This window comes from Colobus angolensis, unplaced genomic scaffold, assembly GCF_000951035.1.
Source record: "Colobus angolensis palliatus isolate OR3802 unplaced genomic scaffold, Cang.pa_1.0 Scaffold23, whole genome shotgun sequence".
Taxonomy (NCBI): Eukaryota; Metazoa; Chordata; class Mammalia; order Primates; family Cercopithecidae; genus Colobus; species Colobus angolensis.
The window spans coordinates 5,956,530-5,969,054 of NW_012115488.1; the positions used below are offsets into that span (position 1 = coordinate 5,956,530).

Consider the following 12,525-nt stretch of genomic DNA (forward strand, 5'->3'; position numbering starts at 1 on the left):
GTTCCATGTTTTCATGTCTAGGAAGGCTTACATACCTGAAATGGATAGTCTTTTGAATGCAACTAACAGTTCTTCACCCTTCGTGCACAGACCTGGAACACAGCCATCTTGTAAATTCTGATTCCAGATTTGAAATCAGATACATGTCTAATAAGTTCTACTTGTAATTACTTTGGTTCTTCTTGCATTATATCTATCATATCAATTCTAGATTTTAAGTACATCACTATTGCAATCTAGCTTATGATTCTTGTTTTTGTATTATCAAAATGCAGTAGTTTTTGTTTTTGAGATGTAATTTTGCTCTTTTTTGTTCAGGCTTAGAGTGCAATGGTGCGATCTCAGCTCACTGCAACCTCCGCCTCCTGGGTTCAAGCAATTCTCCTGCCTCAGCCTCCCATGTAGCTGAAATTACAGGCACACGCCACCACGCCCAGCTAATTTTGTATTTTTAGTAGAGACGGAGTTTCACCATGTGGGCCAGGCTGATCCTGAACTCCTGACCTCAGATGATCCCGCCTCGGCCTCCCAAAGTCCTGGGATTAAAGGCGCAAGCAAAATGCAGTACTTTTGAAAACTTTGATGGCTCATAATTTTGTTGGAGAGTACAGTGTCCTTTGCTCCATAATTGTAAAATATTTTTGTTTAGATTTTAAAACAGCAATTAACGTTGTTTATAAGAGTGATCAATCCAGTGACTTTTAAAATTTCTATGTTTACTTTCAGTAATTTTTTATACAAAGGGCCTATTTAATATTTGCCCATTCACAAGTCATATTAAGTAAATTTTGATGTACATACAAAAATTTAAATAGTCTCATTTCTTTTTAGCCAAACAGGATAATCCAGGTTCTTATCACAAAATATTGCATGATGACATTCTTCCTATTTAATAACTAACGAGATAAGAACATCATACTTCCTTTTTTTCCCCTTAGAAGTAATATGGTTCACTCAGTGATTCTTGAGTTTGAGAAAATTCAAATATATCATCATCTGAAAAATAGTCTGAGATTTGTTTATCAAAATCAATTCTGCCATCATGATAGAGTCTAGAGTGCTATTTCTTTGCATTCATTTTCTGATTTTTCTAATTGCCAGACATCTTCCTGGATCAGTTTTTTTCTCTTTATCATTTATGAGCAGAAAATAAAGAGTTCTGAATATTTTAAGTACGATCAATCAAAGCTAAAAATATAGCAAAGATGGCCTTTTATATTTTTACAAAAGATGCTGCAATACTTTGCAACACAGTTAACACACACACACACACACACACACACACACACACACACAGACACAAAAACACCCAGAGTGATGCAATACAGATGATTTATTTCAGTTATATTATCTAGGCCAGGGGTTGGCAAAAATTTTCTGTGAAGGGTTTTGCAGTTCATTTAGTGTGTCCACTAACGTCTGTCTTTTTATCTGGAAGCAACCACAGACAGCATGTTAGGGAATGAGCATGGCTATGTTCCAGTAAAACTTTATGTATAAAAAACAGGTGGTGGACTGGATTTAGCATGCATGCCATAGTTTGTCAGCCCTGCTGTAGGCAATTCATTCTTCTATTTTCTTATTATTTTAGTAATTTTTTAGCATAAACTTGGGAATAATTCTGAGTAATGATGAAATAGTTCCTAGGATGATGAAACAGCATAATATTTCAAGATACAGGAGAGAGAGGATTGTGAAAACCCCACAGCATAACTTAGATTTATAAGAGGATTGAGCGGACCCATGAAGTTTGTAAGATGGACTAAAAGTCATAAAATATTAATCCTTGCAAAATAGTTAAGAGCTACTCAAAAAGGAAACCAAAAAACTAAAACAGTCCAACTGACCTTAATAGTGAAATTGAAGATTCATTCATTCTGGAAAGATCATGATAAAGGCATCCTGATATAATTCTTTTTCTCAGGAGATTTAGTAATTAATGTAAGTTCTGCTATAATGTAACATATACATTCCTAAAAATCATAGCATTATGCAAAAGCAGGCAATCAAAACCACAGGGCTTTTGGGAAAAGTGAGGTTAAGGGTGTAACACTTAGAAATTTCATCAGTGATACATTAAGAAAGAACCTAATATGTTGCTTAATTTTATGTTTTCTTTTTAATAAATATGTACATACTACAATAAATATGGCACTTTACCTTGAAGAAAGACCTTAAGTTTACATGTGGAAATGGCCATTGGCAGGGTTGAAGCGTGGGAATGTTGCAGATTGGCAGAGGAGGATTATCTGAAATCAGGGTTATAACACCGGCTGCAGATGCATGGGTGTGGCATGTGACACACTTAGTGGATTGAGGGAACTGTTCGGTATTCGAAGTGTGTATGTTTTGTTCATTCTCATGTCTTAGTTCACCTGGGTACTGTTTTCTGTGTTCACCTAGCATTTCTCACAGACACAACTGTGCATAAGCAAACATGAATTTGCTTTATACTTATATTGAGTCCTGATTTACCAGTTATGCTGTGACAAGTTTATGTTTTTAAAACATTATTTGCTGTAAAATATAACTGACTCTATTTGAAAATAGTTTATTAGGTATCCATGGAAACAGACAACTTATTAGTTGGGATTGGCAAGGAAATCTTTCTGTGAACGTTGTCTGTGTTCTTCGAAATTATAAGGAAACATTTCTGAGAATTTCTTTGGAAAGCAAAAGATCATTTATGGGTTATGTATATCTAGATTTTGGTATTTTAAGCACTTTGGCTTTTAATTGGTAATTTTATAGATTTTTACTTCATTTCCATCAAGAATGTATGAAATAATTTTAATGTTTTTTAAAATTCAGGATCAAGAACAAGTACTCAATGACGCAGTGGATGGCAAGGAAATTTATAATACCATCCGTCGTAAAACAAAGGATGCCTTCTATAAAAATATTGTTAAGAAAGGTTATCTTCTGAAAAAGGGTAAGTTCAGACTTTCATCATTAACCCATTTGACAGAGATGTTGTAAATTTGGAGCTCCGAACTTATTGTGATATATATTTAATAAGTTTTGACATGAGTTATTAGTAACTGACACTTGTTTAGAGCCCATATATAAGCATTCTTCAAAATTTAGAGTGTCGGTATATTAAAAGTCTGTATTTTCAACCAGAATGTTTCTTCAGCCCATGGTTTCTTTTTCTTTCTCTCTCTCTTTTTTTTTTGAGGAACTCCTTATGGCACATGGCACATTGATAGTATTGATATTTTACAGATTTACCTCAATTTGACATAAAGACATGTTGGGGAATTGTGGGTGGGGGGTGTGCTTTAGTGGAAGAATTTTTTCCTGAAGATTATTAAAGAATTACTCCAAAACAAGAATTTTGACGATTTCATCATGATGAAATCTCTGAAGATACAAAGTATTCTCAGCATTTACTCTGTGATTAAAACAAGTAATGTAACAAAAGGCATTTTTGTATACATTTGTTATAGGCATTTTCTCATTATGTAAGAATTGGCATATTATATAAGCTTTGGAATAAAAATGGATTCATATTTTTAGAAACACTAATTTTAATAATATATAGGATTTCACAATTATTTGGCTAAGAGAAAACATTTTTTTTTTTTTTTTAAACAGGCAAAGGAAAACGTTGGAAAAATTTATATTTTATCTTAGAGGGTAGTGATGCCCAGCTTATTTATTTTGAAAGTGAAAAACGAGCTACCAAACCAAAAGGATTAATAGATCTCAGTGTATGTTCTGTCTATGTCGTTCACGATAGTCTCTTTGGCAGGTAAGAGACTGGTTTCCTATTTTTCTTTCGGGATTGTCTTAGTAATAAAATAGTGGGTATAAACAAAGCAAACCAATTTTGAGAGCCCTAAAATCATCTTCTAACAGTAGTAGATGTACTTTCTAGGTAATTTTTGCCTTCCTTGCTTAATTTTAGACTAACATATGCATAAAGTCTACTCCATTGTATTGCATAGAAATCTTTGGCATGACATTTCCTGTAGTATAAGGCATGTTTTCTCCCTGCCCCCACCAGCAATCTTTTGAGTGACTTGAGTCTTTGTCATCTTTCCTCTGTTTTTTTCACATGCTTTAACTCAGTGTACCCAAGAGTACTAGGTGCACTCAATTCTGCTATTAACTCCGTAAGCAAGTTCTTGAGAAAAGTTAACGTTAAAAAATAATCTTAAAATTGTCTTGATAGGAAAAAAAATATATATATATATATATATTTTTTGAGACGGAGTCTCGCTCTGCTGCCCAGGCTGGAGTGCAGTGGCCGGATCTCAGCTCACAGCAAGCTCCGCCTCTTGGGTTTACGCCATTCTCCTGCCTCAGCCTCCCGAGTAGCTGGGACTACAGGCGTCCGCCACGTCGCCCGGCTAGTTTTTTGTATTTTTTTTTTTTTTTTTTTAGTAGAGACGGGGTTTCACCGTGTTAGCCAGGATGGTCTCGATCTCCTGACCTCGTGATCCGCCCATCTCGGCCTCCCAAAGTGCTGGGATTACAGGCTTGAGCCACCGCGCCTGGCGGAAAAATATATTTGAAATTAAAAAAAAGTTCTTCTTACATTGATTTCTTGGTTTTAAAAAAATGAATATAAATGCATAAGCTGAATCCTAAACATCAAGAGGACAAATCCAGCTCTTGATTACATCTGGATTTTTGCTCAAGAACAACGGCCTTTTACCTTTCACCATTAGTATTATCAGTAATCCATCCCAGTCTTTTTAGATGTACTTATCACTTTTATTACCTATTGTTACAATTAGAGAAAAGGCAGTTAAAACAAATGTTTCAACAGCTTGTTTTTCTGCTGCAGGATGGCATTTCTGTGAGGCAAATCTATGTTTTATCCTGTTGAAATGTTTCTCTTAAGAGAAATACCTGTAAAATATATAGCCTTGTCATTTCTTTTTTCGGAGTGTGTTTAGGAGATCACATTAGTGTTATTTGTGATTTTGACAGTTTTTTAAAATGATCAGATAGGTTTGGGGAATGCTGATTGAACAAATAGTTTTACTTATATATAGCAAGGCTTTTTGTATTCTTAGCTAGTGTTTATATTGTGAATCTCTAAAATAGTATGAATTACTTCATAAATTCATTTTACAAAGATACCCTTTTTTTTTTCCTTGAATACTCTCTGATACCTCATAAAGAGTTGTTCCAAAAAATACAAAGATTGGGCGAGACAGAATTTCTTGAGATTTTTCTGCCCCTTTTTCACAACCTGAGAATCTTAGCCTTCAAATGTGGTTGATTCAGGTCTCTGGCTTTTCTCTTTAGTTCTACCCTACACCCTTCTTGTGGGTTGAATCCTTCCTCAAACCAATTCCCTACATAGTAGCAAGGTGGCAAACAGCACCAGAGAAAGGGCTGTAAGCATTCACTCCCATAATTATTAAAAATCTTGAAAATATTCTGTTGAGCCACCTCTCAACCAATTTTCAGTTCTAGGTTACCTGAGGTAGCAAAAGGAATGGGATTATCCCGATAAAATGAGGAGGCCCTTTTGTGTCCAGATCTGTTGCTAGAAGTGATCTCATCCAAATAGTGAGGCTGCTCTACTTACCATATGTATGGGTGAAATGGATGTTGGAGAGACGACACTATTCACTACTAAATGTAGTTTATTATCGTGAAAACAATTAAAACAGTAAAAGTCGGATGATATTTTGGGAACAACTTCATTGAGATCAGTAATATGAAATAGGTGGTTCTTGATTCTTGAAGGATGGGTATGAATTTATTTGCATAGTTAAGCACAGCTTCCTAACCAGTGTTCCATTCATCAGTGTAGGTGTCCCTTGAGATACTAGTGGTTGTAAAATCCTATTGTAGTACAAGTATTTAATAGATGTTTTATATTTCAAAAACTATAACACTTGAAATCATATGATCCCTGTATAAACTGCTCCAATTCATTATTTTATTGGGGCAAAAGAATTGGTGCATAACACTTGGAGACAGAGAGCTTTTCATAGTGGCTATACTTCAGTACTTCCTACTTTCTTGTTCAATCATCCAGGTACTCTGAATATTACTTTATTCACAGCTTGTTAATCATCATGAAGCTACTTTTTATGTTCAAGCAGAAATGTCTCATTTTGTTTCTTACATTTCTTTCAATTAACAGGAAAGTTAAAATTGTTGTAATTATCATTGTAAAATATATAAGGAGGTTCTTGAAAAGAACATAATAAATTTGATATATTTTTCATTTTTACTACTTTATAATTAGCCTTAATGTACCGATATTAATTTTCCCCCAATAAGGGCAATTTAGTGACTAACATTGGCAAGTCATTAGACTCGTAAGATGAAAAATAATTTTTAAAAAAATGTAACTCACTAGGCCCTGAAAGAAATACATTTGTTAAATGTATTTCTTTAATACTTTGAAACAGCGAAGGTCCTATGGAAATGCTAGTTAATGACTGATGATGAGCCTTCATGATAGGAACATTTAAAGATTTTATGTCAAGATTATATATATGTTTGTCTATAGACCTGAATTCCATATTAAATAATAGAATGAAATGGAGGCTGTAATAAAATCTAAGCTGCTTTAGTTGCATGTGTTTTCAGTTTTATGTGAGAAGTGGAATCAAAATACCTATTGTTGGAAGCTGAAGTATGTTAGCTGTCCAAAAGAAAAGTTTTGATAAAAGTTTATGATTACAGGAGAAAAACTTTTCGGGAATGATTCTCATTTTGCAGGTTTACTGAAGAATGAGTAAACTTCGTCAAATTATATGTACAATACAAAAAGATACGTGTTTTGACAGTTTATGGATTTAAGGCAGAAATTCAACCTGGGAAAAATGAAGTTAAAAATGATTCACTAGTGATACTTACAACTGGAATTATATGAATCTTAAGGAAGTATTAAGAGGAATATAGCAATATCTATAAGACTGAAGAAAAGCTTTAGCATTAGTTTACATGAACAGATGCAGTTAGATTGGAAATCTGTTGGCACAATCAAAAGAAAGGTCCACATTACACTTGACAGTAAAAGAGAAAGAACTGCTAGAGTAAAAAGAAGGATCAGATCCTTGAAGTACAAGTTGAAGATTCTGAATGATTCCTATTCTGGTTAGTAACAAGAAAGGAGTTTCTGTCTGGTATGGGGAAAAGCAATAAATATACTTTTATCACTTGCTATGAAGTTGTAACTTGTTTCTTGTGTAGTTTCTTGGTGAAGGTGACTTAAAAGAATATGAAGACATTAAAAAAAGTCTTTGTCATGAATTATATTTAATGATACCAAGTCTGAAACCTAGTATGAAAAAGTTATGTTCATGAGAACTAAACTCAAGTCTCTCATTTAGAAAACAGATTTTTCTTTTAAGGTTGGGCACAGTGGCTCACGCCTGTAATCCCAGCACTTTGGGAGCCCAAAGTGGGCTGATCTCTTGAGCCCAGGGGTTGGAGACCAGCCTGGGCCTACAAGGCGAAACCCCATTTCTTTAAAAAATTAAAAAATCAGCCAGGTGTGGTGGTGTGCACCTGTGGTCACAGCTACTCAGGAGAGTGAGGTATGAGGATTGTCTGAGCCCAGGAGGTGGATGTTGCAGTGAGCTGACTGTACCACTACACCCACGGCAGAGTGAGACCCTGTCTCAAAACTAAACCAAAAACAATAAAAAAATTTTTTTTCAAAGTATGCTAGTTTACCATCAATTATTTTTTTAAAAATGTGTGCCTTCCTGTGAAATAGAGAAGCACTTAGTGAGAAAGACTGAATGCCAAGGCAAATAGCTTTAACAAAGTACATTTCAAGGAAATGAGAAGACATCTGTACCATATAATAGGACAAGTAGAAAAATAGGTTGATAAATTATGTATTACCATGGGATGCAAATACCAGAGGACAAAAGGGGAAATTATAGATGAATGTTAACATCTTTTTCTTTATTATCAAATTAATGCCAGACATTGAACATTTCCTGCTTTGTGTACAAATAGAACCTGATACGCTGACCTTTAGCATTTAGATGAAGACTAATGTGAAAGTTAACATTTTCACATTAAAACCTACTGCCTTCTGCAGTAGGTGATTTGTGTGCATGCTCAGCCTGATGCTGAACGAATGTTGGATGGCAATGCTGTTTTCTTGCATGGCTTTAGTTGCACAGCTATGCAATTTTTCCAGATTATTTTCAATATTAAGAGATCTCTAAGCACTCTATTTCCTTGTATTAAACTTCTAATTTTTAATACTGCATTACTTTAAATGTTAACCATTTCAGAAGCACAAGTAGAAAGATGTCTTAGTGATATAAAGTTATTCTAGTGAATATCCATGTGGTAATTAATTTTAACACCATCTTTTCATAGCTGGATCTCACCATGGTATTATTTATTGCTTTACATTTATTTATGAAAATGTTTTGCTGGATATTACATTTAAGATTGGCAGTTATTTTGACATTTTAAAGATGGTTTTCTGCCTTCCAGCATTTTCGTTGTCATTCAAATTGTTTCTGTTTTAGAGGTAATATATCTTTGTCTTTTCTCTTAGAGGTAATGTATCTCACACAACTTTCTCTGGATGCTTTGAGATATTTCCTTAAAAAATTTTTAGCAGTAAAATCAAAATGTACCTACTGTAAATTAAAAAAAAAAATATCCTTAGGTTTGTAGTGCTTCTTCAACCTGAGACCTGATGTTCTTTGTCAGTTTTAGAAAACTCTTGGTTGGTATCTATTTAAATGGTTAGTGTCTAATTTAAACAGTTGTTCTGCCACACTCTTTTTTCTTCTTGGAGTCCTGTTAAAAAAAGTTGCACTATTTCCCATGCTGTTTTCTATGTTTTTCATCCTTTTTTCCTCTGTACCAAGCTATATATTTTCTTCTGGTCTTTCAGTTCAATCTTCCATTCTGCAGTTAAATCCACTTTTTCAGGACTTCATTTTATTACATTTTTTTCAATTTAGAATTTCCATTTTTTAAAAGATCTAGTTTCTGGCAAAATTCTTGTTACCTATTTTCTTAAACATTTTAATTATAATTACTTGAAAGTCTTGTCTGTCTTCAGTATCTGGATTATATGTATGTCTTTCTGGTTTTTTGTCTTAACTTTTAGCCATTTAATCCTGATGCCTGTAGTCTCTACTTACTTTGATTGAATGGTAAACATTGTACATGAAAAACTGTGGAAACTATGGATAATAGTGTTACTGTGTCCAGAAAGAACTGTTCTTACGGATGGTGTAGGGATAGTACATCTTGTAAAGGCTGTTCTATTTCTGGTTTGCCCTAATCATGAAGGCATAGCCCTTCAGGGGTCTCAGTGGAAAGCCTGAAATTCATTTTTTTTCCCTCCCAGCACCGTCAAACTACTGGATTTGTAGTTAGTTTTTTAGCCTTTTAGCTACTATTTTCTGCTTAGCGTCTCAGCTACACAGCTTAGGAATTGGCAACTGCCTTGAATGGAAAAGCTGTGGAGAATGTCGGGTTCATTATAGTATGATCTTGGCTCCTCAAATCTTAGCTGCTTTGGTTGTTCTCCAGTGCTTTCAAACAGTTGTTTTTTTTGTTTTGTATTAATATTTTAAATTTCATCCAACTAGGATGGTTAGTCTGATACAGGCAGTATTTAGAATTGGGAGTTTCCAGTTTCTATTTTCCATGATTATTTTTCGGACATTCACAAAGCATGAAAAGATAGTCTTTATCTTTAATAAGTGTTAAGCCTGTCCTCTGTATTTTTGCTATGGCTTCCTAACATTAGCATGATATAAAATCTTTGTTTAAAGCAGGAAATAGAAGTAACATTTATTGAGTTCCATAAAACATGCAGGCCGTTAGTAAAGATTTTATCAATATTTTCAAGTCTAGTTGGAAAGATAGCATATTTTCAAAAGTGATATCAAATGATTTATAACAATACTAAAAGAAGACAGGAACATTTGTTGTACACAGCTGTTCACTTAAACTCTAGAACAGCATATGTGTGAGGAGATGATGTTTCCATTTCAACAGGTGAAGAAAAATGATCAGTTTAGAAAAATTTGAAAATATAGAATCACCTGCAATCTTCTTAGAGATAATTACTTAGAACATTTTTGGTCTAAGAACATTTCTAGTCTTTTTCCAGTGCATATAAAGCTTTTCAGATTAGCTGTGTGTAGTTGTAGCAATTCAGCTTCAATTTGTTTGTAACTTTATTTCTAATGTCTTTTACAATTAATTGAAATTGCTTTAGTTTACACTTTGAAACACTGATAAAATTTTAATAGTGCTGACATAAAGTTTTCTAAAATATATACAGCTGACTTGTTTTTAGTAATGATCTAGTACAGTGGAGTATTATTTCTCTAAGAATTATAATTTTATGTTATTTATTGTGTTTTGGAAGCTGGTATAAATATTTTGCTGCTTTTTGTTAAGCTTCCTAATAATTTTTGTTTTTATTTTAAAGGCCAAACTGTTTTCAGATAGTAGTTCAGCACTTTAGCGAAGAACATTACATCTTTTACTTTGCGGGAGAAACTCCAGAACAAGCAGAGGTAAGAGTACTGTTTCTTCAACTACTGTAAACTTTTATGTTAGCCCATGTTTTCTTATTAACTGGAATAGAAAACGATTGCATTCAAGATAGAAGCCCTGAAATCTAATCATCTCTTATTTTAAGGAAAGAGATTTCATATGTAAAAAGTTTTCTGAAAGAAATGCAGAAACAAACACAGTGAAGGGTTATTAGGAATGAAAACTCCATTTTAAATTGACCTTTAAATACTCTATGATGTTGAGTCCAACTGAGAATGCTCATTTAAAATACTCTCTGCATAAAGGCTATAGACAATCTTAGTACAATCCAAAGGTAAGCCAGTTAGTTTTGCTAACAGGCATTAATTATTATTCTTCACTGGTTGAACTCCATGTCTGAAAATAAAAGTCAGTCAACACAAGGAAAGAGAGTTTAGGAATCTATTCTCCAAGCCAAGTCTAGATATAATGTCTACTTTAGATTAGCTATTGATCCATGTGCAGTGTCCTTCTTATAGCTTCTATTAAGTAATTTTGTGAAGAAATAATAGTAAAGAAAAAAACTCTTTAAAAAATATTTTGCAGCAAACGGAGACACCACCTCTATAACAAAAGTAAAAAATTAGCTGGGTGTTCTGGCTTATGCCTGTAGTCCCAGCCATTGGATAGAATGAGGCAGGAAGATTGCATTAGCACAGGAGTTTGAGTTACCGTAAGATTGAGACAGTGTACCCTAGCCTAGGCAACAGACTGAGACACTGTCTCTTAAAATGTTTTTTTGCTTTCTTTGAACCCTAATACTTCTGGGGTATATGGTTGCATTTTACACAAATAATGGCTAAATTTCAGCTTATACTCTAATGAAGGAACTTAAACGTGGTTAAGAAGTGAAAGTGGGTGTTGGAAATATAATTTGCCAACCCTAGATAAGAGGAAGATGTCCTTAAAACTGGATCCGCTCGACGTGCCGCCAATCTTAGAACGCAGGTCCGTGATCATCCGCAGACTCCGAAAAAGCGTTCAAGGAACGCGCCTGCTTCCCTCGTCGCAGTTTCCAGCCCGAAGAGCTTGTTTTCTGCGAGACTTGGCGCGCCTGTAGACAATGGCCCTCGTGTCTGCCGATTCCCGCATTGCAGAACTTCTCACGGAGCTCCATCAGCTGATCAAGCAAACCCAGGAAGAGCGTTCGCGGAGCGAACACAACTTAGTGAACATCCAGAAGACCCATGAGCGGATGCAGACAGAGAACAAGATTTCTCCCTATTACCAGACAAAGCTGCGTGGCCTCTACACAACCGCCAAGGCCGATGCAGAGGCAGAGTGCAACATCCTTCGGAAAGCTCTGGACAAGATCGCGGAAATCAAGTCTCTGTTGGAGGAGAGGCGGATTGCTGCCAAGATCGCAGGTCTCTACAATGACTCGGAGCCGCCCCGGAAGACCATGCGCAGAGGGGTGCTGATGACCCTGCTGCAGCAGTCGGCCATGACCCTGCCCCTGTGGATCGGGAAGCCCGGTGACAAGCCCCCACCCCTCTGTGGGGCCATCCCCGCCTCAGGGGACTACGTGGCCAGACCTGGAGACAAGGTGGCTGCCCGGGTGAAGGCCGTGGATGGGGATGAGCAGTGGATCCTGGCCGAGGTGGTCAGTTACAGCCATGCCACCAACAAGTATGAGGTAGACGACATCGATGAAGAAGGCAAAGAGAGACACACCCTGAGCCGGCGCCGTGTCATCCCACTGCCCCAGTGGAAGGCCAACCCAGAGACGGACCCCGAGGCCTTGTTCCAGAAGGAACAGCTCGTGCTGGCCCTGTATCCCCAGACCACCTGCTTCTACCGTGCCCTGATCCACGCACCCCCACAGCGGCCCCAGGATGACTACTCGGTCCTGTTTGAAGACACCTCCTATGCAGACGGCTATTCCCCTCCCCTCAATGTGGCTCAGAGGTACGTGGTGGCTTGTAAGGAGCCCAAGAAAAAGTGACGCTGCCTGGTGGACTCGCCATCCCCCAACGACACAGGGCAGGACAGCAGGGGACGTGCTGGGATTAA

The 12,525-nt window shown here is 36.1% G+C and overlaps 2 protein-coding genes across 7 annotated transcripts in view; both read left to right on the forward strand.

Annotated features, from left to right (window-relative positions):
* RASA1 (RAS p21 protein activator (GTPase activating protein) 1) overlaps positions 1-12,525 on the forward strand; it is a 130,398-nt gene that overhangs the window by 96,662 nt on the left and 21,211 nt on the right. For all 5 annotated transcript variants that reach the window (XM_011944238.1, XM_011944241.1, XM_011944242.1 and 2 more), the window contains 3 exons: positions 2,812-2,932; positions 3,598-3,754; positions 10,406-10,493. In XM_011944238.1, the coding sequence (XP_011799628.1) occupies positions 2,812-2,932; positions 3,598-3,754; positions 10,406-10,493 (366 nt within the window). The remainder of the gene's footprint in view (positions 1-2,811; positions 2,933-3,597; positions 3,755-10,405; positions 10,494-12,525) is intronic.
* Positions 11,431-12,525, forward strand: LOC105513382 (SAGA-associated factor 29 homolog). Of its 2 annotated transcripts, XM_011944237.1 has the most exons (2): positions 11,438-12,148; positions 12,251-12,525. In XM_011944237.1, exons 1-2 carry the CDS (start codon positions 11,576-11,578, stop codon positions 12,455-12,457), a joined length of 780 nt encoding a protein of 259 aa, XP_011799627.1. In that variant the 5' UTR covers positions 11,438-11,575; the 3' UTR covers positions 12,458-12,525. The 2 variants fall into 2 exon arrangements, with proteins under 2 accessions (XP_011799626.1, XP_011799627.1); XM_011944236.1 differs by having other exon boundaries at positions 11,431-12,519.

Bases quoted from the DNA above. Each gene is read 5' to 3' on its own strand.
- LOC105513382 (XM_011944236.1), top strand. From the start codon at position 11,576: ATGGCCCTCGTGTCTGCCGATTCCCGCATTGCAGAACTTCTCACGGAG.